This window comes from Carex rostrata, chromosome 30 (genome assembly GCF_964058835.1).
Source record: "Carex rostrata chromosome 30, lpCarRost1.2, whole genome shotgun sequence".
Lineage (NCBI taxonomy): Eukaryota > Viridiplantae > Streptophyta > Magnoliopsida > Poales > Cyperaceae > Carex > Carex rostrata.
Window position 1 is genome coordinate 6336547 of NC_135947.1, and position 24786 is coordinate 6361332.

At 33.9% G+C, this 24786-nt stretch overlaps 4 protein-coding genes and 1 pseudogene across 6 annotated transcripts; 2 read left to right on the forward strand and 3 right to left on the reverse strand.

Annotated features, from left to right (window-relative positions):
• Window positions 1–5050: 5050 nt before the first annotated feature.
• Window positions 5051–6192, reverse strand: LOC144546775 (GDSL esterase/lipase At4g10955 pseudogene; annotated as a pseudogene).
• Window positions 6193–9835: 3643 nt separating this feature from the next.
• LOC144546776 (non-classical arabinogalactan protein 30-like) lies at window positions 9836–10528 on the forward strand. The gene is made up of 2 exons (XM_078295324.1): window positions 9836–10040; window positions 10215–10528. The coding sequence occupies exons 1-2, from the start codon at window positions 9836–9838 to the stop codon at window positions 10526–10528; spliced, it is 519 nt and encodes a 172-aa protein (XP_078151450.1).
• A 1944-nt stretch (window positions 10529–12472) lies between these two features.
• On the reverse strand, window positions 12473–16789 carry LOC144546856 (uncharacterized). Of its 2 annotated transcripts, XM_078295429.1 has the most exons (12): window positions 16485–16789; window positions 15700–15826; window positions 15273–15400; window positions 15096–15165; window positions 14768–14870; window positions 14215–14332; window positions 13933–14014; window positions 13764–13825; window positions 13601–13673; window positions 13433–13516; window positions 13217–13297; window positions 12473–12830 (listed from the first exon to the last, which is right to left on the reverse strand). In XM_078295429.1, exons 1-12 carry the CDS (start codon window positions 16667–16669, stop codon window positions 12642–12644), a joined length of 1302 nt encoding a protein of 433 aa, XP_078151555.1. In that variant the 5' UTR covers window positions 16670–16789; the 3' UTR covers window positions 12473–12641. The 2 variants fall into 2 exon arrangements, with proteins under 2 accessions (XP_078151555.1, XP_078151556.1); XM_078295430.1 differs by lacking the exon at window positions 15273–15400 and having other exon boundaries at window positions 16485–16626.
• Window positions 16790–18255: 1466 nt separating this feature from the next.
• Window positions 18256–19053, forward strand: LOC144547020 (non-classical arabinogalactan protein 30-like). The gene is made up of 2 exons (XM_078295622.1): window positions 18256–18491; window positions 18572–19053. The coding sequence occupies exons 1-2, from the start codon at window positions 18311–18313 to the stop codon at window positions 18874–18876; spliced, it is 486 nt and encodes a 161-aa protein (XP_078151748.1). The 5' UTR covers window positions 18256–18310; the 3' UTR covers window positions 18877–19053.
• Window positions 19054–20330: 1277 nt separating this feature from the next.
• Window positions 20331–22544, reverse strand: LOC144546959 (uncharacterized). Of its 2 annotated transcripts, none has more exons than XM_078295553.1 (3): window positions 22246–22544; window positions 21396–21621; window positions 20331–20995 (listed from the first exon to the last, which is right to left on the reverse strand). In XM_078295553.1, the coding sequence occupies exons 1-3, from the start codon at window positions 22459–22461 to the stop codon at window positions 20574–20576; spliced, it is 864 nt and encodes a 287-aa protein (XP_078151679.1). In that variant the 5' UTR covers window positions 22462–22544; the 3' UTR covers window positions 20331–20573. The 2 variants fall into 2 exon arrangements, with proteins under 2 accessions (XP_078151679.1, XP_078151680.1); XM_078295554.1 differs by having other exon boundaries at window positions 21396–21617; window positions 22242–22544.
• Window positions 22545–24786: the final 2242 nt, after the last annotated feature.

Consider the following 24786-nt stretch of genomic DNA (forward strand, 5'->3'; position numbering starts at 1 on the left):
TTTTTATATAAAAACTGATCTTAATAGTTCCTATCTGGATCGGTTTTTATTCAAAAACTGATCTAGATAACTACTATTAAGATCGGTTTTATGAAAAAACCGATCCTATTAGTTTCTATTTGGAACGGTTCTTTAAAAAATATAAAACCGATCCTGATAGTATCAGTATCGCCTTCATCAGGATCGGTTGGATTCCGTTACTGATATGTGTATATAACCGATCCTGATTCCATATTTTCCACTAGTGTAAGTACTTAGAGGATGCGCGCCAATTTTAGAAAGGTATAATAAACTATTCATCAAAATCTGGACGCACGGATATCGATGCGGACGAAATCTGGACGCACTGTAGCAGAACGCATAACTGGAGCCTGAACTTAAAATAGCCATAACTTTTGACTCGTAACTCTTTTTTGGGCATACGACCACTTTTTGAAAATCTAGGAAGAAGATCTATAACATGAGAAACTAAAAAAGGAAATTGGGAGTCATTGGGACGCACTAAACTCGCAAACAGCCAAAATTACACGTTTTCAACACGGTTTCTATTTTTGGCGCACCAAAGACACGTTTTTACAGCCAAATGTGGACAAGACAATCCTGAAAAATAGTCCAAATATAGCACCCACTAACTCCACTTCTTAGCCTCTTAATTGGGCATAGCCTTTGGCTATAAAAGAGGAGGTTCATTCCCATTAAAAAAAAAACATCATTCATTCTCATCTCTCTCTCACCCCTTGGTGCATATCCATTTCCAAGGAAATACACACTTAGCGTAAAATTCTACAGCCAAGGAAAGCTTTTCTAAGAAGGAGAAGAAGGAGATTCGAGCAAGAAGTCGGCAAGATAGAGGTTCTTGATTCAATAAAGGGTGTAATCATTTCTTTATTTCATTTCTGCTTACTTTGCCAACTTTTTGTAATGGATCTCTCCATGAGGGAGTAGATCTCTCTCTAGGAGTCTAGGTCAATGCATGAACTTGTTTAATTGTATCTTATTCGGTTATTTATTTTTGTTATGATTGTTTTATGGGATTTGATGTTAATTTCTGTGATTTATCATTTGTGTTAATTACATAGTTTAGTACTTGAAATCGAAGTAGTCCCGCTTTGGTATCTCTTTGTTATGCAAAGGATCCAAAGAAGTTAGGATGAGAGGAGAGTACCAAATTATGAATGCAAATACCCTAGGTTTGGATTAGGATCTAACCAATTTGTAATCTAAGCCGGAGCTACAGAAATTAAGGTTAGGAACTTAGTGAAGGACCTAACCGTGAAGCCAAACCCTAATTAGGACATCTCAAATCGAATCGGATATTGGTATGATGGACTTAATCGTGAAATATCAATATTTGAGGAGATGAGAGACTAACAAGAGCATATGGTCTAGGTAGCTAGGGTGAAGGACCTAACTGTGAAGTCCGAATTACTTAGACACGTTATTGTTCACGAAAGTGACCCTTAATGACATATTAGGTTAGCAACCTCATCAAATCATACATGAACTTAAACAAATACCGAATAGATAGAGTTAGCAAGAGATTGTAGACCGAATGCCCATAGATCTTCTCAAACTAGAAAGCAAATCAATCTTTATTTCCTCTATTTACTTTTATTGTTTTAAATAAATAAAGTTTTATTGTTTAAAACTCTCTATTCGGGTATTGAACCCAAAACTAGGAATTGTTAGAATAAACCCCCCATTTTTTACTTTATTGTACTTTACTTTTTTTCCTTTTTCTGAAATTAATTATTAAAGTTTAAACTAAGTATTATCATACTCTCTGTGGATCGATACCCGATAATATATTACACGGTAGGATTGTATACTTGCAATCTAAACCGAAAGTGTATTTAGGGTTAAAAGGTACATCTAATTGTACTGAAGCTTTTTACCATACCCTTTGGACGTATCAATATTTTTTTATAATTTTTTTCTTCCTATAATATGTTCCCGTTGCAATGCACGGGCACGATACTAGTATATATATATATATATATATAGAGAGAGAGAGAGAGAGAGAGTACGGCTAACACGCTTCCTCTAGTATATCAACATTATGCTTCCGGCTTTCAAAATCTATCGAATCGACTTCAAATGAGAAATTTGAATCATTCAAATTAATCTCCTTAACGAGAGCTTCGTTTTCATATAAAAAAAATAATTTTCGAATTTATTTACTATCAAGTCAAATGATAAAAAATGACCAAAATAGTGCAATAGTGCATTAAAATGCGCACAAAATCCTTCTTCTTTTGACCGCTTGACTTGATAGTAAATAAATTTGAAACTTAATTTTTTTTATATGGAAACCAAGCTCTCGTTAAGGACATTGGTTTGAGCAATTTAGATTTGTCATTTGAAGCCGATTCAATAGATTTTAGAGGCTGGAAGCATATTGTTGATATACTAGTGGAAGCACATTAGCCGTACTCTCTCTCTATCTATATATATATACTAATATCGTGCCTATGCATTGCAATGGAGACATAATATAAGATTGAATAAAATATGAACATACATTTTTGTTTGACATTCACACAAAATAAAAGAATATTTAAATTAAAATAAAAGACGCAAATGAAAAAAAAAAACAGAAATTCAAATAATAAATAACAATAAAAGAAACAACATCAAATCAAATGAAAAAAAAAACTGATTAAATATAACATGAAAAAAGTTCTAAAAATAGCATTATGATTTAATATCTAATTTTCTCCACAAACAAGACCAATAATTAAACAGTTTAGAAAAGAATGATATGTAAAGAAATAAAATCGGAAAAAAAAATGATTAAATGTCTCATATAAGAATTTTCTCTGCATATATATTTTTGATGGAGATTATTTTAACAATGAAAATTTCTCTACATATCATTTCTCTATACAAAAGTTACCTATTTACGGAAGTATTTATAGCTATGAGGTGAACAATTATTTATTGTGCGGGTACTGTAGCGTGAAAATAATAGTATTTGCACTACTGTACCCGCAGGGGGGGGCTACCAAAAATTAAATGCAGAAAGATAACTTTCTGCAGGGACTGCAAAATCTCCACAATTTTTTTCTATATTATTAATACCTACGTAATTTTTTTTTCAAATGAGATCCATGATGACGTACTTTTAAACTCGTCATCACGTAAGTATTTATACCTCGCCGTACAAGTATTTATACCTATACTTACAAGTATTTTTTACATATGACACTGAAAGTATTAATATCTAAGTATTGAAAGTGTTTATACTTATACATTGAAGTATTTATACATATGAGGTAAACTATTTTTGTTAAAGGAACACTGATGCGGGGGTGATTGAGAAACTCGAAAAGGAATAATCGTAACAAGTCACGCATCAAAGTATTAATATTTTATCGTATAAGTATTTATAACTACGAATTACATATTTAAGTATTTTTTACATATGACACTGAAAGTATAAATATCTAAGTATTGAAAGTATTTATATCTATGCATTGAAGTATTTATTCCTATAAAGTTAACTATTTTTGTTAGAAAAAAGTTGACGCAAGAATGAGCACGGAGATTGTAAAAGGAAAACTATATAATTAGTGGGGACCATAGAGAAATGATGCTGCTGGAATTTTAGAATAATAATTAGTTGAGACTAAAATGACACTAATGTTATACTAGCTAGACTCCTACATAATGATGTAGATTGATTAACGGTTTGTATTCACCGTTTGAAGTTGATTCGATAGGTTTTAGAGTTAGTATTATATAGACTGAAATGACACTAATATTATACTGTCAAACTCCTATGTAATTAGTGGAGACCATAATACATTATTTTTCTAAGTGTGGATACTGTAGAACGAGTACTATGCAGGTACTGTAGCGCGGGTACTAAAATAATTATTCAAAATTCTATGGGGCGGTACTGACTGTCATTTTCTTCATCAGTTTGATTAATAAATAAATAATGATCAATTGACTGCTAATTTACATTTCAGACATAAGTGACCACTTTGGTAGGGTGATTACAAGGTGATTTCTGAAAAATCTCAGAGGAATTTTATATTGGTTCCAGTAAATTACTAAATACCAGTAATGGAGGAAGTGCGAATTAGAGGAGTAAGAAAAAAATTGAGTAAATTTTGATTCATTCAGCATCACATAATCAGTATTAGGATATCTCGCTTATATTCTGCGAGCATTTTACTCTCACTTTTACTAAATCAAAGACAGTATCGCATGAGTTGTGACTTGTGACACTCATTAACTCATTGGTCCCTTGCTACTCTCTCTTCTCCAGCTCCTCACATCTAGATTTGTTCGTTCCGAACCCAAGTTAAGGTCCCCCAGCCCGGCTCATACCTTTCTCGTTTTTGTCCCTTGGTAGGGACCCAGTTTCAGCAACCGTCTGTCGTTTGTAGGCATGTGCTGTAGAAGTGGGTCCAACCTGTCAGAGACTCATTCTTTTTTAAAACAGAAATGCATTAATGCAGCCCAACTGTGGACCATTCCTCTTATTCGGTCCACTTTCGGCTCCTCTTGACTACTTGATCGGACATATAAAACAAACACGAATTACCAAAATATGCTCTGTTTTCATCCCCATATTGCTTTGTTTTCTTTTTCGAGATAAATGCTGCTTGTTTAATGTTCATTAAAATATAATCTAAGATGTGCCAAAATAATATATATGGTGAAATGGTTTAACCTAGGAAGAACCTTTAAACATTCCAAACAATAATGCACTCATTCTAAAATTTCCTAAATATTTAGATCAAGTTCAGGTCTTGTGAGTCATTCTGGTTTCTTCGATAATTATTGAGTTCTCTCAGTGTCCAGCTACTAGCTAGGGTTGGATTGTTTTTCAATACAGATCATTTTATTGTCTTATATTATTGACCCAACAACGAATGAACTAGAGTTGTTGCTGAACAATTTTCATATCAATAACTCCCAGTCATGTGCGCACATGCACGCACACACACACAGACACACAAACACACATATACAAAGAAAGAACGATATGCTTCTGATTCATCGGCTTACAAAAATGGTGATATAAAAGATATCAACACTATTTAGTCTGATAATGGTAATTATAGAATTTCAAAGATATATCTGGTTGCCACCATTGATGAATCCCATGAGACTCATACAAGTCATTGAACTTTTTTAGGTTCACTGCTAAGCTTGCTGATGGAAGCAGATGCGGCATCTCTGAGCCCTGACCAAAGACATCACTGCAAATTTCCCTCAAAGAGGTACGAGTTGCCACTTGCTCAATGCGTCCTATTATCTTCCCATCAAGTTTCTTGCGTTCTTCGAAATACGGTATATATGATGTCGAGATCGGGTCCTGTGGGTTCACAAATAGGTATGGTGTCCATGTTGCCAACTTTGAAAATTCCTCGTGTGATTTCTTGCGTTGGTTTTGCATAAGAAGTGAGACTCCCCCCTTGAAAATGGCCTTAAAAATGTGCAGATGCTCCTTTAACTTATTGTCAAGGCTTGAGAACCAATCAAGAGGGATTGAGGCGAAAGGCGGGTTGAAAAGGAATGTCTTGAGGTGAATATCTGTCTTGGCGATGTACTTCCCGGTAACAGTAGCTATTGAAGCGCCTAGAGAGTGGCCAGCGAGCCAAATTTCTACAGTATTAAAATTCAATATGAGTTTTTGAACAGCATCTAGAGCAGCCTCGAAACGCATGGTCTTATTGATGCCACCAAAGATCACACGTAAGTCTAGCAAACCATCTCGAAAACCATGTCTTAGATCGGGCAATGTGCCTCTCAAGGTGACAACGAATCTTGGTGCAGAGGGGTGCGGAGAAAAAGGCGGCTTGAACTCATAAATGCATCCAAAAACTGAGGAATCATGGTTATCTTTGAGCACCTCTATGCAATCAAAATGAAAAGGCTGCCACCAAGCCGGCGCAAGCACTTCAGGTCCGTCACGTTTGTTCTCTCTGTCTTTCTCTAGGATGCATGTGGCTTGCACTAGAGATGCAGCAACTACTCTCTGATCATGTGGACAACTCCTGTTTAATTTATCAATGAGTTAAGATTTCTTGAGATCGTCGGATTTTGTGTTAGAAAAGTACATTAAGTGAAAGATGTCATTATTAATGTACAAGAATGAACATATTTCTTTTATGTTTGATCACCAACATTTGCCAAAAGCAAGTAAAGCTTAAATTTCAAAATCCCTCCAACCATCCTTGCTAAAAGCATTTTGTGTTTTATCTCTCTCTTTATTAACCCTTTTCCTTTTTTTTGCACACTGAACCCTTCAGCAATTCAGCGGTTTTTGTAATAATTTTCATTTTTGATTTCCTATTTTGGTAGAGGAGTATGAATAAACATGATCTTTGCAGTAAAACAGACATCACTACCATATATCTATGTAGTAACCAAAATTTTAGAGTTTGCACATTTTTGCAGTAAAACAACCATCACTATCTCGGCCTTCTAGCTACCATTGTTGCACATGTAACCTAAAAGTAAACAATTAGTCATGTACTATAGAACCAGTTATCAAATTACAACTGACATGAAAAAAATATCCTGGTATTTCCAACTTCTATCCCTTAAAAGTAAACACCATCCATGGCAAGACATAACAAAAAAGGGGCCAAAAACAGAATTAAGTCCATTCGAAGCTTCTGAAAAAGAAGTTGCATGTAAGTCCCCCTTTTCATCTATGATATATGTTTAAACATTGACAGTAGGATATGTAGAAGAAACTGTTTAAGGCTAGTTTATTTTCCAGGGAAGAAACAAGATATATAGTCAAAAAAATTAATTCATTCAAAATTAAGCAACAACCACCTAGAAGCAAATTATGAATAGATTTTTAGATGGTTAATTGGGTGTGATATGCAAAAACACACTATCAATGGAAAACAAATTGCTTATTAAGTGTACTCACCAATTTATGGAGCTCAAGTGTACAGGCCCGGAAATTTTAAAGACATCCAAATTTGGTGGCATTGGAATTCATGAATTTGTATCGTTTCGTCTTTGTTAATAACTGAGGTGTTACCTGATTAGCTCTTTCTTTGATCCTTAAAAGATACATTGCAAAAATAATTTTAGTAGAAAGATGGAATTTGGGAACGAATTAGACGAGAAATTTAAATATATGTTGTTTGTTGTAACAATATAAACATTAAGTCTCATCAAAAGTGCCTAATATAAACTTTTTTTTAATACATCCTAATACAAACATCAAGGGCATGATATTGGTTCTAACTCAGCAAGAACTGTAAAGAGAAAAGCAAAGGCATGAAATTGGTTCCAACTCAATAAGAGAAAATTTGAGTGAGATCATGGCAAGAAATTGTAGAACAATTAATCGAGTTTTGAAATAATGGAAGAAACAACAACATAGAGAATAATAATGAGAAAACCTGGTCGTTGTTAAAATTCGCTAGAAAGTCCTTTTCTCAGATCAGGTCTTCTGCCAATTTAAGTGCATATATCGATATAGCTTGAAGGGATCAATTAATGCATGTGAGAGCTTCTTTTAAATGAGAAACAAATAGCAAGAAACTTAGTAGAATTACCACAACAACGTGACAAAGTGTATTTTTTTTTTTTTTTTTAATTTAATTTGTTTTGTCCCATTTTATAATAGACATGAACTGTTCATATTGTTGTAAGGAGTAGAACTAGGGTGCTCTTAAGCTTACCAAAGTTTTGGTGAGCTTAACTCTAAAACTCATCAAATCAATTTCAAATGACGAATCTGAACCGTTAAAACCCGTCAACCTTACGTGTGATGCATCTGCATGTGAAATTTTTAAATATTCGAATTAATTTAGTATAAAGTCAAGCGGTCAAAAATGTTCAAAAAATGAATGCACTAAAATTAATTTATTAACCTTCTAATTTTGACCGCTTGACTTTATAGTAAATTAATTCGAATGTTTAAAAATTTCACATGTAGATGCATCACACGTAAGGTAGGCGGATTTCAACGGTTCGGATTTGTCATTTAAAATCGATTTGATGAGTTTTAGAGTTAAGCTCACCAAAACTTTGGTGAGCTTAAGAGCACCCTAGTTCTACTCTGTTGTAAGATATTTTTAGTGGCTTATTTATGTCGACAACTGAACAGTTGCCTCGTCCACGATTTAATATGTTAACCACTAGACAATGTACTTTAGAATCTTTATTAATTGTTAACACAATGTTGTACCACTACCAATCTATCTTTCTTTTTTAATATAGAACCTGTACTTCAAGAATAAACTTCACATAATTATTTTTTGAGAGAGTTGACTTTGATTCTTCGATCTAGAACCCAATGGAGCGGATCTGCGTTGACATATATATAGAGATGTTACTTTTTATTACCTCGACACAATCCAGGAAATAAATCTGCTACGATCCTGAAGGATTGTAGGGTCCTGCGATTCTAAATCCAACCATTTATTTTTTGAGTTATACGAATCTCCATAGATATTGTTTTCATGCACGAATCTCAAAACAAATGAAAGGTTGGATTTAGAATCATAGCAGATTTATTTCCACACAATCCCTCGGTCTCGACCCGTTATTCCGATCATAATACAGAGGACATGGTTTTATAAATATTTAAGTTTCGAATATTGTTATAGCACTAATAGTTTCCAAGATTTTTTATATTTGGAAAATTATTAAATGCTTTTTAAAGAAATAGAAAGATGAAATTTTTTTTAAAATGTCCATCTCATAGAATTAGTTATATATATGGTTCTTTGCAGGTTCAGATCAACTATTGGACTTCGAAAATGAAACTATAGAGATGGACAACAGTGTTTTGGAAAGTAAAACCCATATTTACTTTGCACATCCATATTTTCCATATTTTAAAATTCAAAAAGTCAATCAGAATTATTTAACATGATGTCCATATTAAAATGTGTTTGGAGACCAAATTTTAAATTTTTTGAAAATGTTTTACTATTTTCTTAAAAAAAATTTAAAGTCGCTGTTTTTTATGATCCATAATTTTCTGAAAATAGTGATTTCAAAAATTCTAAATAAAAATAGTAAAAGTTTCTTAAAAAAATGTAAAATTTGGTCTTGAAGCACATTTTAATATGGAGATCATGTTTAATCTTTCGAATTGATTGTTTGAACTTTGAAATCGCAAAATATGAGTGAGAACTAAAACAATATATTTACTTTCCAAAACACCGTAACCCATCTCTATAATATGGATTATCCTAACTCTAAAACATTTATTTAACAAAGTAATAAATAGCGGGAGCGACTTTGTTCGTGTATAAGAGACATTTGTCAGTGACTTGAGTCCAATTCAAGCTTGTTGTTTATAATTCTACTCACGACTTCAGTTAGGAAAAAAAAGTTCAATTCAAGCTTGTTGTTACCCAAAGTTGGAAGTTCGAGTCCTACTCACAACTTTGCGGTCTTTGAAAAGATTTTCAAAAAAAAAAAAATGTTTATAATCCCACATCATACACTTATTTTTGCAATCTCAAATAAAGTGGAAACATTCACTGGCTAGTACTTGATTTTTTATAAGCAATAACAATAACTAGGATTAGGCAGTTTGCATTAAAATTACGAAACATGTATTGATAAAGCATGACATACTGTAAATTTTTCCACCATACAGTGCCCTAGTGCTAATCGTTTAATTATTTCAAAAATTGAAGGAACAAGTCGCAAGTTGTCACCTTTAAATTTTTCTTTCTTGTTTTCTACTCTAAACCTTATTCCAATATCTAGGATCTATCAATTGAATTGAATAAACCATCCATGCAAAACCCAAATTTACGCCTCCTAGACCCCAATAAATGGCCCAAATTAGTAAATCCCTAAATTGACACACCATTTTCTCATTCTAAGCATGGCCTCACTTAATTCAGTTCTTCTAGGTTTAATCTCAATCTTATCTCTCTTTTCCTGTCTAATTCTCTCTGAAGAAACAACCACCCATCCCCTGAAAGGTGGGTCCACCAATTATACCAATGTAGCTATTATCGGTGTCGTTTTCTGCAAGTCGTGCAAGTTTCGAGACTACAATAGCAGTATGGATGCATCTCCAATCACTGGTTTGCTTCCGATTCCTACTGATATTTTGAAATTATTATATGCTTTTAGTTTAATATTATGACATGAAATGCAAAATGAGATCTCAAATGATACCCAGTCCATGCCACATTCTGGTAACAATGGTTCAGCTATATATTTATTTCAATCTTTGTGAATCACATTTTCTTCATCAGGCGCCATTGTTCGGGTGACATGCTACTACTCCACCAGGAATCCGGTGTCGATGGCCATCACAACTGGCAAAAAGGGTTTCTTTTACTTGACATGGCCTAATGTAGTAAAATTCTCTCCAAAGAAATGCCGGGCTTATCTGGGCTGGTCACCATTCAGCTTCTGTAAGCTGCCGATCTACCGTAACGGCTCAATTAGTGCTCCAATAGAGTTCAACGGAGTACGAAATATGTCACATGGACTCCAGGCTATGTACTCTGCTGGCGTGCTGCTATACGGGCCCACTGCCAACAATAAACTTTGCCACGTACCATAGGTATTGATTTGTTGAATTGAAGTTCAATGATAATATTTCTCTTTGATATTTCAGTGCTTGCCTCTGGTTCTGGACTTCTGCTAGGTTCTACCAGTTTTTTTTTTTTTTGAAAAAAAAGATATTTCAGTGCTTGGATGCAAGTAATTGTGTGCTTGATTCATGTTTCAATTATTTGTTTCGGAACTAGGAAGTTGGTTTTCTATCATCAAGCACTAGGAATAAGAACTAGAAGTTGGTTTTCTATCTATTGTTAGTTTTTCAAATTGGGTGTTTGTGATGTTGTCCAGTTTGAAATGTGATTGGCATAATTCATTTAGGCGTTAAATACAATAATAAATTCTCTTGAAAAAGCAAGCAAGGTTGTCACAGAAAACAACACCATACACCGAAGATTAAAAATTTTAAGCAAATATGGCTAACATTCAGCAAAATCGAATTGCCATTTATTCCAAACTAGAAAACTATTGCTTTTGTTAAAAGTTGCAAAAGGAAAAATACTCTTTCAGTCCTAGCAGCAGTATTTTAACCGAACCAGTATCCAGTCTACTGTTTCGTGCTAAAAACAGAGAATGCAAAGTAAACTGTTCTTTAATCACAGCATACAAAATATAATGAAAATGGATGTCTACATACTGAAATAAAAAAACAAAAACATCTTTTAGCAATAAATACATTAATATTGGAATCAAATGCTCCTCTGAGAATGAGATAGAAACCCAGCGATAAAACTATTGATGCCAAATATAAATAAAGGAGGCTCAGAAAGAACGTAGCGATTTAATTTAATCACAAATCAATATTATCATTGAAGCTGATATTTCTTTCCTCATTGCAACTTTCATTTCATCGAAATAATCAAAGATAATAAAAATAAACCAAGAACGAGCAGGAATCATAAATGTAAGAGAGTCGAGGAAGACGGACGAGGAGCAATAGACTGCCGCAAAGCAGCAAAGAAACGCACAGCGCTACATATAAGAAATGAGACCCACAAAACCCTAAACTGATACAACAATTTCGAGACGTATGATCATAATAGACGGCCCTGATTTTCGCACTTCATCCCATAGATGGGCCATAATACAAGTATTTAAGGTCCAATAAACGGAGCCCAAAGAAGCTTATGTTGGTAGCCCATTAACTTCTCTAAAAAGGATATTCCCTTTTTCCTTTTCGCCAACAATAAAATCAATAATGAACAGTTTGTTTGTTCACAACATTTCAAAAAGGCTTCATCTCCAATTCTCCATTATACTTTTACAACACTTGACTCTTTATTTCATTTCATTAATTAATTTGAAATTTTTCGATATCATGCAAATTCAATTTACGGATTGCTTCGATGCATTAGATTATCTTAAAAGAATGCAACCTTAACTGACTCGGAAGCAATATACATCTGGCATTTGATGTTAGCGCGAGCGCCCCTTGCAGCAAGGGGCAAATCTCTAGGTCCGATCTGATCTTACCTAACCTGTTACGGGCCGATCCGATGTACTTTTTTGGCATCCTACCCTTGATGGAATGATGGTCGACCCTCGACCGTAAAGTCATAATCACGCTCATAAGGTAATTAGGGTACATATATAAAGATCCACATCTGGTCCGTGGAACATTAAGAGGCCAGAACAGATGTTTCTGGCCTAGTAATATAGTTTTCATGAGTGATTGTTCCAGTTTCAGCTTTCAAGTCACCTATAAACAGACTATCTGTTCTGGCCTAGTAATATAGTTTTCATGAGTGATTGTTCCAGTTTCAGCTTTCAAGTCACCTATAAACAGACTAGAGAAATCCACCAATTAACGAGTCACAGAAAGAATTTTGCTCATAGAAGCCGAGGGTTTAAATTAGAATAGAGTTTTGGATACTAGAACTAAAAATATCAAGAAGGCTGGTTTCGAAAATTAAATAACAAATTTATTTGACAGTGATAACAACCGAAATGAGGATTCAAAATTTATCATATATGAAAATGCAAGTGGCTATCAAAATAATTTTACAAATGGGTTGTATCCGATTATCTAGACAAAAAACAAAGGGTCATTTAGACACTACCTGGTTAACATGCCAAATAAATGAAATACTTAGCTATGTTCTGTACACCAGACAAATTCACGTTGTCACGGCCACACATGCATGAAATTTAGATTCGTCCTTGCTCCCAACTGCGTATTTGGGTGGCAATAGAAGATCCATATTTCCAAATTCACCCTCCCATTTTGGTGGATTTCCAGACAACGGTGAATCTAAAACAGAATTGGGAAGTGCATCTATTGTCTCCTCCAGGAAAGATTTCACCGTCTATCAAACAAAAAAACTAGGGTTAATATGCAAAATTTTTGCTAAGACATATTTCCAACTTTGCGTGGTGAATATGTAATCCTCCACTGGTCATGTAATATCAATAAAAGCTAGCAAAACCATAAATATCTCACATCTCTCCTAATTTCATCCAAAAGAACACCATACACTGGTTCCTTTTTTCACACTTTGTGTGTAATACATTATATATTTTTTCCATGGGTATTAAGTATACACACAAAAATTCAGAATATAGAATAATTCAGCCTGGTGATGGTAGAATAGCATTATTATTGAACAAAACTAGGAAATATTCATTTCTTAAATAGAAAATATATATAACTACTCAAATGATTTACAAGTGTTATCTCTTCTTCTCTTTTTACCTTGCAATGGCGCAATGCTGCGTCAGCCTTTCTTTTCCACAAGCCATTTCCAGGTTCAGAATGGAACATATTAAGCAACGGCTGCACAAAGTTTCTCATATAATTAGTGATAGTGTAAGGTCCATTTAATGTTGGCATTATGCAGTCGTGAGAATAAATTGTTCAGTGTCTGCAATAACAAAATTGATCAGTATAACTGACACAGGCTAATTCTACCTTAACAAGCTGTCTGACATTTGGCCTGTTTGGTGCATCCTTCCCCACCACTGAATCAGCATAAATCTGGTACTTTTCAAGGACCTAACCAAAAAGGTTATTTCTCAATTTAAGTATAAGATGGATACCTTGTAAATTAAGAGTAATTTAACTCCTATTAGTGAGTACCTGACGACGGGAGAGAGGATCACTTGGCACACCATATACCACACTATCAACATAGCCCAGAGTTGACCAGGGGCTGTATTACAAACAAATTAGTAGGTTTGCTGATATAAATTAACTGAGATGAATATCTTAACAAAAAGAAGAGTAGAATTTAGGGTCATACTTGTTATAAGCCGCACGACCAACCATCACACCATGTGCTCCTTGATTCATAGCCACATTGACCTACATTGATCAACACAGCATGACACGAACAATATTATGTAGAAACATCGAATAATAATGAGGTGACAAATAACAATAGAAGTAGCGGTTTAAGGGGATTCACTTGCTTGCTCAATGTAATTTACCCCTCCATTTAAGGTAAATTGTACTTCTGGAAAGTCCCGCAATAAACCATAATAGTATTCATATCTGTTGCAATTAAATCAATTAGGATCTCAATGAAAATTTACAAGTTATGTTCTATTATTTTGTAAAGGAATGGAAAAAACAATAAAGAAAAAAAATAGAAGTCTGAAAAAAAGATTCTGTATTAGTCAGTGTTGCACTTTTTTTTATTTTTAGCAACTAATTGGGAAAAAAACGATGTACAATGAAAAATGAAAACATACTTCAGAGGTGGAACCCGGCGATTAGCAGCAGGGCTAATGCCATTAAGCAATGCCTTCCTTGCATGTATAATAAAATGTCTAGTTGGTGACTTTGAAACAATTGTATCTACAAATTTACCTGCAGAGGTAGTAGAAACAAAAATTAAATTAATATGCTCAAATTTAAGTCAAATGTACCGGTCCAAAATTATCAACATGAGACAGGACAAAGATGCATAAATTACATCAATATCACTGTATTTCTTGCTATACATAACAATATCATATTTTTACAATTAAGACTAAATATTAATATGTTGGGATATGAATTAATGATGGTCCACAAGCATTGTACTTGAACACTTGTTCAAATCTTGATTTGATACTTGAATTCTATTTGCAAATGACCCGGAATGCAATTGGACTTATTGAAAAGCATGAGATATGGGGACGCAAATATTTTAAAATTTAAATGCAATGTGCAATATAACATAAAAGTCATTGCCCTAACTTTATCCATTACATTAGGAATGCAATTATTAATTGTGAAAGAAAAGAAAATATCAAGCCTTACAGAGTTCTTCGTATGAGTCATGGTCATCAACTCCGATCCTACATTTCACACTAACTGGGACCGAGCAGCTGGCTGCAATTGCTGACATGGCATCTCCTACGAACTTCACCAAAACTATGTAAATTTTTAATTTAAAAATTTATACACATAAATTGTGCTGTAAAATAAAGGAGCCTATAAAAATAACTTATTGCCCAAAAATGACAGCAAAAGATACCAACAATGGTTGAAACTGTCTGGTACTGCTCCAATCCTCTACCCATATCATTCTAGCTTGGTACAAGTATGAACCAGAGGATATATCTATTCAAGCAAATAAATTACAAACCTCTGGGTCTAGCATTAAACGTGCACCAAAGCAACCATGGCCAGCAACTTTCCCACTAGGGCATCCGCAACTGTAACAAATTTAAAAAAAAAAAAATTAAATATAAATAATGAAGACAAATAAATATAAATAATAAAACATTAAGCTAAAGTGGTGAATCAGAACAAACAGACATACTTTAAATTAATTTCATCATAGGAATAAGCACTTGCCAACTCAGTTGCCTTAGACAGGTTGTCTATGTTACTCCCACCTATTTGCAGCACTATCGGGTGTTGTTCTGCTCGAAATGCTAAAAATCTATCCTAAACAGGAATAAAAGGAAACAAGAAAATTGTTCTGGCATACATTAAAAGTGATCATGTTGTTACAAAGTAAATAAAAAAAATTCATTGGCCTTCTTGTAAATAAGATTAAAAATGAGTTTTTTTGCAATAAGAAAATGAACCATGTAATCTATGAATATATGTCCAAAATAATTATTGACTACCAACTATATTTTAAGTAACAAATTGGTCCAGTACCATAATGGTGATAAAAGTTGTCTGATTTAAATACAGGAATTTTCAAGAAATGACCAGAAAACAAAATATATACTCTCTACCAAATTATCCTTTTGATGAACAATCGTTTCAGCAACCACCATTTCAGTATAAAGCCAGGCATGTTTAGAAATGATCCGTGCAAGGGTTCTGAAATGATTATCCGTCCATTCCATCATTGGTGCCACACTATCAACCATAGAAACAATTGTCAAATTAGTTGGAGCCACATTATAACACAAAAATAAATATTAGCACCATTGGGTAAATCTTAAGTATAACGCTCCAGCCCTTACTCACTTAACTCATGAATAATTTTACAATGCATTACAGTCTCATGATGCTCAAACATCGTTTAGTATTCTTTCCTGTGTTGGATATCTTAGGAATAGTGAGACTCCATCCATGGCAACTGAACTCACCCTTACCGGTGGAATGATAATATTTCGAGCTAAAGAATGATTTATTTCTCGTAAAAGCATTAAAGAAAAGCCAGAAAAAACAATTGCTACCTAGCTGAGATATTGGTATGATTAACAAGCAATAAAAAAAAAAAAAAACTAAAACTTATTCCCTGGGATAAACCATTATGAAATTATGAAACAAGGAAATATAATTACTGTTGGATTGACTGCTTGTAAATTAAAAAAATTTGCCCATTAATTTTGTACAAACCTCAAACCATAGAATGTTTGGTGGCCTAACCGCAAAAGGACCTCTACTTGTTACAAAGGTCTTCAGTTATAGACAGTTGTTTTAGTAAGTATTTAAACAGATACTGCTTCAAATTAAAATGGTATCTATAGAAATAGCACTACTACATATGATTATAAAAAAAAAATTGTACCTGAACCAAGGGGGGAGATACTCTCTATCCTGCACGATTTGTTTCTCATGGTTATAGGAGAATTTGCAACTCTGGGTCTGAAACTTTCTACGATTAATAAGGGCTCTATTTTTGAAATAATTCGTAAATCCATAAAAATTAGGTGTAATTGTAGTAGTGTACAATCCTCGAAGAGCGGATTTCATCGCAGTCTTTTAGCTCTCGCTCATGGCGAAGTCGAATTCAGCGGGAGATGGTGTGGTGGTGGCGAGAAGGAGAGAACGCATACACTGATACACGGATGAGATTGGGCCGGACGGATCCAGTTCTAAGAGGCGCTGGTGGATGAATGAGACGATTGGGCTGAGGGATACTGGAGGATCCAGTTCCAGTAAAGAAAAGTGAAGATAAAATATATTATTGGGCTGATTTGGGCTTTGCCATGATGATTAGCTCGAGGATACTTGGTAATTGGGATATGATGCCTTGAAATAGAATTGCCAACAAAGGAAATGTAACAGAGAATTTAACTAGATCCAAGATTATCCATTTGGCCAGTGGCCAGTGGCCACACAAAATTAATACAACTTGGTAAATGGTAACTTCCAATGCACTCCTAGAGGGAAGCTTTTTATGTGAAAACCAATAGTTATGACCACCAATTCAGTGACATCCCAATCGCAAATCCCGGGTGAATTTAATGCTCTTACCCCAAACCCCCATGCTTTAACTCAATCCCAAAAGGGTTTTCCGAGATTGCAATTTAAACGAAAAATAAGTACGTGGTTTTTCCGTGGAGAATACAACCATATTGTGTACAATGTTAGTGGCTTATGATACAGCTACATAATGTAATTAACTTGTCATTAACTTGCCACACTATAATTATTGTATGTTGACCACAGGGAATCCACAACAGTAGTCCTGGATGATCAAATTAAAAGTTTAGATTCGGATACTTCAAAATAGGGGGAATATAAATATATAATCATACTTCGAAATAGGGGTGCACAAAAAGTTCACGACTCGAAACTCAGTTCGAAATCAATTCGGATTCAACTCACTAATAACTTGAGTTGAAACTAACTTGGTTGATTTATGAGTCGAATCCAAGTTACCTCCAACTCGGTTAGGAATCAACTCAATTGGACTCACATCAAACCCTAATTCATATATTCCTAATTTTTGCATTTCCAAACCTTATACATGTTTCTCACAATCTACTATATTGCCACTTGGATCTAAAAAAAATCATTGCTTCTCAAACGACTAAATCGTATATGTTTGGCAATTTTTAATTATGTACTATTTTGATAATTTTGTATTTTATTTAATTATGTATTGGTCATTGTCTCATTATGTCTTGTCTTTAATTGTGTATTATTTTGATAACCTATGTAATATCTCTTTTGTTAGAATTAAACTAGATTGTCTCACTATGTACTACATTATGAGTCACGAGTTGACTCACCTCGATTCGAGTTGCTCGTGAGTTGATTCTAAATTAGAATTTGACTTGAAACTAAATTAGCAACTCGGACTCGACTCGACTCGACTCATGAGTGCCCCTACTTCGAAAGCTTTCTATTGTTAACTGCAGATAGTAAGGCTTCTCTCGAGATACTCAAAAAGTAAGACTTGTAAAATCAAATTCATAAAATAATTTATCTTTTCCATTTGATCTTTCGGTGACAGTTATAAGCAACAACAGATCCATACAAAACGAGTATAAGGCCCCTATAAAGTACCTATATATATAGCCTAATTATATACCCTTCTCTCACACTCTATCAGCCTTCTTTATTTGTCAGTTAAATTTTTGGATTAAATTGTGTTGAATTTATAAAATGCTGTGGCTTAGGTTTCTTGTGCTCTCTCTTTCCATTGTCATGCTCTCTGCTAGGGGAATACCACTGCCTCAACCAGGGGCCCGTCTCAAGTTCACTGTCAGTGTACGAGGCATGGTATATTGCAAATCGTGCAAATTGCCAGGGTACAGTTCAAACCTTGACTCGTCGCCTATTCCAGGTTCATTCCAAATCTTTCTTTTTTTTTCTCTAATTCTTGAGAAATACAACATTATTTGATAAAATAATAATGTCATGAAGGTGCCACTGTTATCCTAAGATGCCGTACAAATAGCACGAATGCCATCTCCATGCTTGTTAAAAGCAACAAAGATGGTTATTTCGAGCTCCACACATCACAGCTGACTACCTTCACCAGCCGCAACTGCCGCATGTACATGCCCAAATCGCCAACACGCAGATGCAACGTGCCAGTATATCCTGGTGCCAGAGGATCCAATGTGCTCAAGTTCGAGAAGGCAATCACACTCAATGATGGAATCGAGTACATCTATTCGAGCGGTGTTTTCGTTTTTAAACCAAAGAAGGGTACAAGGTGTCCCTAATTTCACCTTTTTTGGGCTTTGAAGTAGTTTCGTGTTCGCAAGGAATAAAGATGGCTGTTGTTTTAATTCACCTTTCTTCGTTTTTTTTTTGTTATCTTCATAAGGTTCAATTTTAATTCCTCGTATATGAAATGTTAATTGTCTGTGTTGTAAGTCTTCATGTTTCTGTCGTTGGGGGTTCTGACTTCTGATCAGTTACTGGTAAAAAAAATTGTCTAAAAATTTCAGTAATCTAATTAGTTTACTATTATAAAATGTTTGAATTTCGGTCGACATATAATTGACTTAAATTATATTTTCTTATGTCTAAGCAGTCGATTCAATTTGCTTAATGTCTTAATTGTACTTGTCAAAATTTTGTAGATTACCAAATATTATTATTTCTAGAATTAGTTTACTATTTTATTTAGAATTTTAAAAGATAGACCATTTTACTATTTTTAGAATTTTGAGACATGGGTAATAAAAATGATAATAAAATTAAAATATTAGCATATCAAATAGGGTTATTTTTTACAATTTGAAAGAAGTAAAAGATCCTAACAATAATAAAAATTGTTATCCTACAAGATTTTTTTTTTTTTGGGTACAAAGCCCGTAGACATATTCCATTAAGCATATAAGAGTATTACATCAAAAAAGTTACATCCTACAAGATTTTGATAGGTATAAATGCATTGAGCGATTTGAATCGACCGTTTGGACATGAAAAAAAATATTATTTTAGTCATTTGTATTATGATGGAAGTGTAAACGTTTGAAATAGCCTAACTCTTAGTTTTGTATATTAATTTTAGGTACTCTGATAGTTTCTAACTTTCTATGAATTTTCTTTCAAATGTCTCCCATTTCCATAACTAACTAACTAACAATGTTAGCAAAATTAGAAAACCTCAATTAGGAGACAAATTGGAATATCTAAGTCATGTTTTAATATACAGTTAAGAAATAATATTAATTAACCTCCTGTGAATAAAATCTCAACAAAAGAATATGAATATAAGCAATTGATTAGAGAACCTTAAAGCAACATAATAGTAATAGAGCTTGATCTGCCACCTGCTTTTATAATAGAAACAATAAATGATAAACATATATATCCTCCGGGCACTTATAACAAAATGGCAGTAGTCAAATTTTGTTGAATGATTAATATTAATTTATTTAATATAAAGAACTATATTATGCCCGTTCGTTCCAGTTTTGAAAAGAAAATACTAGATGTCTGAATTTTGTAGGCCTGAATGCCTGATAGATGTTTCATGTGTTGTATAGACTTGAAAATTCATGTCGGCCTACTGAACATTGGGCCTAGCTACAACAACTTATTTCTCTAATATATTTGTACTTATCACCTTCTTTGGTAGGCCATCAAATAATTGGATTTAATTTTTGTATATTTCAATCTCAACTTTCTCTACCAGACGAATTTCAAATGGAAGCACAAAAGCAACTAATTCACAGGTTTTTTTTTTTTTTTTTCAAATTGGAAAAAGCTCAGAGAATATTAATGTGAGAGGGAGAAACAAAGTAACTCCACAACGGACTGATTCCATTTTTACGCTCAGACTATTTTCCCGGCGAGTCAATCATATGATAAAACGTAGCCAAATTACAAATTTCGCTTAACATCACCTTAACAACAACAACAACAAAATTAAAAGGAAAAATAATATTTTCTCATATATCTCCTTGCATCATACAACCCGAACTGCCGAGCAATGGAGATCGAAAGTTAGCATGGATGCGATTTGCTTCCTGTGCTGCCTTTCAGTTTCTACTATCACCGGTATAGACCGCACGAACGGTCCCGATGTAATCCTCTCAGGCGTGCTGAGCCACTTTGATTGCATGTATTTCTGCTTTCGCCATGGACCCATGTGCATGTTGTTGTCTCTCATGCACTTCTTCGCTGCTGCACACATTATTCGAACTGTGGTTCTTAGTTTCTCTGATTTTCCTACAAATATCTCTGGTAAGGAGTCGACTAGGGTTTTGTATTGTTGACTTGGCCTAGCCATCTCAAACTCGCCTCGAAAATTCAGCTCTATGACAACCCGAATTGTGTTTCTCTTGCCGGATTTTGAATCTACAACTACATCTACATAACTATGCTCTCCTGTAAAAAGTAAATAATTTATCAAGATCTTTGTTAGCATGCAATTAGAAATATAGCTTCCAGTGAGTTCTATTGTTATTTTTATAAGTATATGACTGCGAGATATAATTGTAGAATCAACAAAAAATAAAATAAGGGTAAAGTTTAAAAAAAAAAATCAAATGATGTTAACTTAGATAAATCTAAGTCAAGTCAACACCGTGTGATAATATTATTAAATAAAGGCATGATTGACTTAGTAAAAGAATGATATACTACACTTTTTAAGATATGCTCTATCAAAGCTACTGCTGGAGACAACAAGCCTTAACAATTAATCTATAATTATTAAACATTATGAATTTTTCATGTGATGCATATAGACTTCTACTTGGAAGCAAAAGAAAACAAAAAATATTACCTGAAGGGATGTCAAGGGAGCGGGTCCATTTGGATTTGCAAAGTGCGCTGTTATACCCTCTTCTATTCAGCTGCTCTGCCACATAACTCAAGAGGCATTTTCTGCAATGCTCGGCAACTCTGCCTGAACAGGAACAAATCGAATCGTCTCCTCGCAATTTTCGTATTGCTTCTTCCGTGTCAGCTCTTATCTTTTTCTCGGTTGAACTATCTTTAGCAAGTGCTTCCTATATAAATAAATATATTAAGAAGAGTTATTTCTTGTTTCAATCATTGCTAATTACTTTACAGTGTTATTTCAATCATTGATGGACTAATTATTTGAAAATTTGGACACATGCATTTGTTTTCCTGTGCAATAATGTAATTGCTAATTAGGTAGCAAATAGCAATCTTCCTTCTATTTGAAATGAACATCAATTAATTATATATATATTTAGCCATTGTTTTTTTAAAGTAGCATTACTATTTTTTATGCAAGGGCTTCTAAAAAATGCAAGGATATACAAAACAGAAACTCAATTGAACATTTAGGCATATTTTTAATTAGTTGTATGGACTATAGAGCATGAATTTATTCCATTAAAAGGAACAAGAACTTCAACTACCCATCTCTTTTAATTTAAGGATGTTCTAAAATAATAGTCACTATATTATAAAAAAAATATATATCATTACAAAAGTAGGCTTTATTTCATGATCACAGGAGAACACAGTTCAAAAATATGAAGATTTTCTCAGATATCGGTAAATAGCAAGCATGCTCGTTGCTACTATGTAATGTTTAATCGCATATACATCTAATTAATATCACGATTTCTCCCAAAAAAAAACATCTAATTCAAACTTACTTGGAGATCATTGTGTTGCGACGTCCAGAAAATCTCATCTTCTGCCAAATTTGCAATGGAACCCTCGTTTTCCTCATAATCACCCTCGGCACCTTCTTTCCTTCCCTGTTTCTCTGCTTCCATCTCCTCAAAGAATTCCATCACCATGTCCGACAAGCTTCCCTTTCTACTCATCCCAACTTGCTCTCTATCAAGTTGTGTTGTATCTCTTGCCATCTTAATTTAGTCTGATTCTTCTCTGAACTTGATTTGAAGTTCGAGTCAAATTGATCGACTTCTTTTATCTTGAATCGGATTTGGGAAAGAAAGAAAGGAAGAGCGGCTTTATATATGGCGAGTATCAATCTTTGTATTGAGCTGAGGTGGGGCCAGCTGGGGGACGAAAATCGGATTAGTACATAATTGTTAGCCTCCGGTTCGGCGGTTCCTAGAATATCTAGATTTCTGCAATTAGGTGCAATTTTAGTTGGGGTCACAAATAACTAAATAAGTCATGGTGGTTGATTTCTAAAACGGAAAAAATAGTCACCTGTTGTTACATAAAGATAAAGAAATCAAGCAAGATATTGATAATGTATAAGATAGCTATCTCTTATTCTTATGCTTTTCTTGTGTGTCAAATACAATCTTACAATTCTCTATTTATAGGTAGAAAATGTAAATAGCAAGCCATTGTAAATGAATTGTATTGATAAATGAGAAGAGAATAACATAAATCTTTATGAGAAGGTTTGAAGTAATTACGGAAGAGTTGCAAATGAACATCCATTCATAACTTATTTTATTTATAACACTTCCCATTGGATGTTCATTGTTCATTATACGCTGTTAATGTGATACTTCATGATCGATATTAACATGATACTTCATGATCAACATGATACTTCAGGATCACGTACTGCCTCATTAAAAACCTTACCAAGAAAAACTCATTGGGATAAAAACTTGGTTAAGGAAAAAAGAGTACAGTGCGTATAATGCTTCCTCTCATTTTGATATCATTGAATATCCTTCAATCGATGTAGACCTATCTTCTTTGTGAGTTGTACAAAAATCTTTGTCGGTAAAGATTTTGTGAATAGGTCTGCCAGATTGTCGATTGATCGGACTTGGCAAACATCTATTACGCCTTCCTTTTGTAGGTCATGTGTCGAAAAGAACTTTAGTTTTAGTTCGGTCTCCTTTGATATATCCTTCTTTGATTTGTGCAATGCATGCTGCATTATCTTCATATAGCAGAGTAGGATTTACCTTGATGTTTTCAAGTCTGCATTCTTCTTGAATATTTTGAATCATTGACCGTAACCAAACACATTCTCGACCCGCCTCGTATAAGGTGACCAGTTCGGCGTGATTTGAAGATGTAGCTGTAAGAGTTTGTTTTGTCGATCGCCATGAAATTGCAACTCCACAATAGGTGAATACATATCCCGATTGAGATCGTGCTTTATGTGGATCCGATAAATATCCCGCATCTGCATATCCAACTAAATTGGATTTTGTATCATTTTGATAGTATAACCCCATATCTCTAGTTCCGGGGAGATACCGAAATACTTGTTTAATTCCATTCCAATGTCTTCTGGTTGGTTTGGAACTATATCTTGCTAACACATTTACTGCAAATGAGATATAAGGTCTCGTATTATTTGCAAGATATAATAATGCCCCGATTGCACTTAAGTATGGTACTTCAGGACCAAGCACTTTTTCATTATTTTCTTGTAGGCGAAAAGGATCATTTTCTGCATTTAGCGATCGTACGACCATTGGTGTGCTCAAAGGATGAGCTTTATCCATATTGAATCTCTTTAATATTTTTTCAACATAATTTAATTGATGGATAAATATTTCATTCTTTAGATGCTCGATCTGCAAGCCGAGACAAAATTTTGTTACACCAAGGTCTTTCATTTCAAATTCATTTTTCAACAATTTTGTAGTATTCTCAATCTCTTCAGGAGATCCAATAATGTTTAAATCATCAACATACACTGCAATGATTGTGAAACCTAGATTTGATCTTTTAATGAAAACACATGGACTAATTACATTATTTTTATATCCTTATTTTAGAAGGTACTCACTCAGTCGATTATACCACATTCGACCAGATTGTTTTAGTCCATATAAAGATCTTCTTAATTTTATAGAGTACATCTCTCTAGGTTTTGACTTATATATTTCAGGCATTTTCAATCCTTCAGGGATTTTCATGTATATGTCACTGTCAAGTGAACCATACAAATACGCTGTTACGACATCCATAAGTCGCATTTTTAGATTTTCTTAACTGTAAGACTTATTAGAAACCTGAGAGTTATCGCATCCACTACAGGTGAATACGTTTCTTCATAATCGACTCCAGGTATTTGTGTAAAGCCTTGCGCCACTAGCCTTGCTTTATATCTCACAATCTCATTTTTCTCATTTCTTTTTATGACAAATACCCATTTGCAACCTACAGGGTTAACATCTTTGGGCTTTTGGACTAGAGGTCCAAATACTTACCGTTTGTCTAATGAACTTAATTCTGCTTGT

Bases quoted from the DNA above. Each gene is read 5' to 3' on its own strand.
- LOC144546776 (XM_078295324.1), top strand. From the start codon at position 9,836: ATGGCCTCACTTAATTCAGTTCTTCTAGGTTTAATCTCAATCTTATCT. The intron at 10,041-10,214 runs GTTTGCTTCCGA...TTTCTTCATCAG, and splicing joins GGATGCATCTCCAATCACTG to GCGCCATTGTTCGGGTGACA.
- LOC144547020 (XM_078295622.1), top strand. From the start codon at position 18,311: ATGCTGTGGCTTAGGTTTCTTGTGCTCTCTCTTTCCATTGTCATGCTC. The intron at 18,492-18,571 runs GTTCATTCCAAA...AATGTCATGAAG, and splicing joins TGACTCGTCGCCTATTCCAG to GTGCCACTGTTATCCTAAGA.
- LOC144546856 (XM_078295429.1), bottom strand. From the start codon at position 16,669: ATGAAATCCGCTCTTCGAGGATTGTACACTACTACAATTACACCTAAT. The intron at 13,674-13,763 runs GTATGACCCTAA...TTTGTAATACAG, and splicing joins GGTCGTGCGGCTTATAACAA to CCCCTGGTCAACTCTGGGCT. The intron at 12,831-13,216 runs GTAAAAAGAGAA...TTTGTTTGATAG, and splicing joins CAGCATTGCGCCATTGCAAG to ACGGTGAAATCTTTCCTGGA.
- LOC144546959 (XM_078295553.1), bottom strand. From the start codon at position 22,461: ATGGCAAGAGATACAACACAACTTGATAGAGAGCAAGTTGGGATGAGT. The intron at 21,622-22,245 runs GTAAGTTTGAAT...TTATTTATATAG, and splicing joins CGCAACACAATGATCTCCAA to GAAGCACTTGCTAAAGATAG. The intron at 20,996-21,395 runs GTAATATTTTTT...TACTTTTTACAG, and splicing joins CTCCCTTGACATCCCTTCAG to GAGAGCATAGTTATGTAGAT.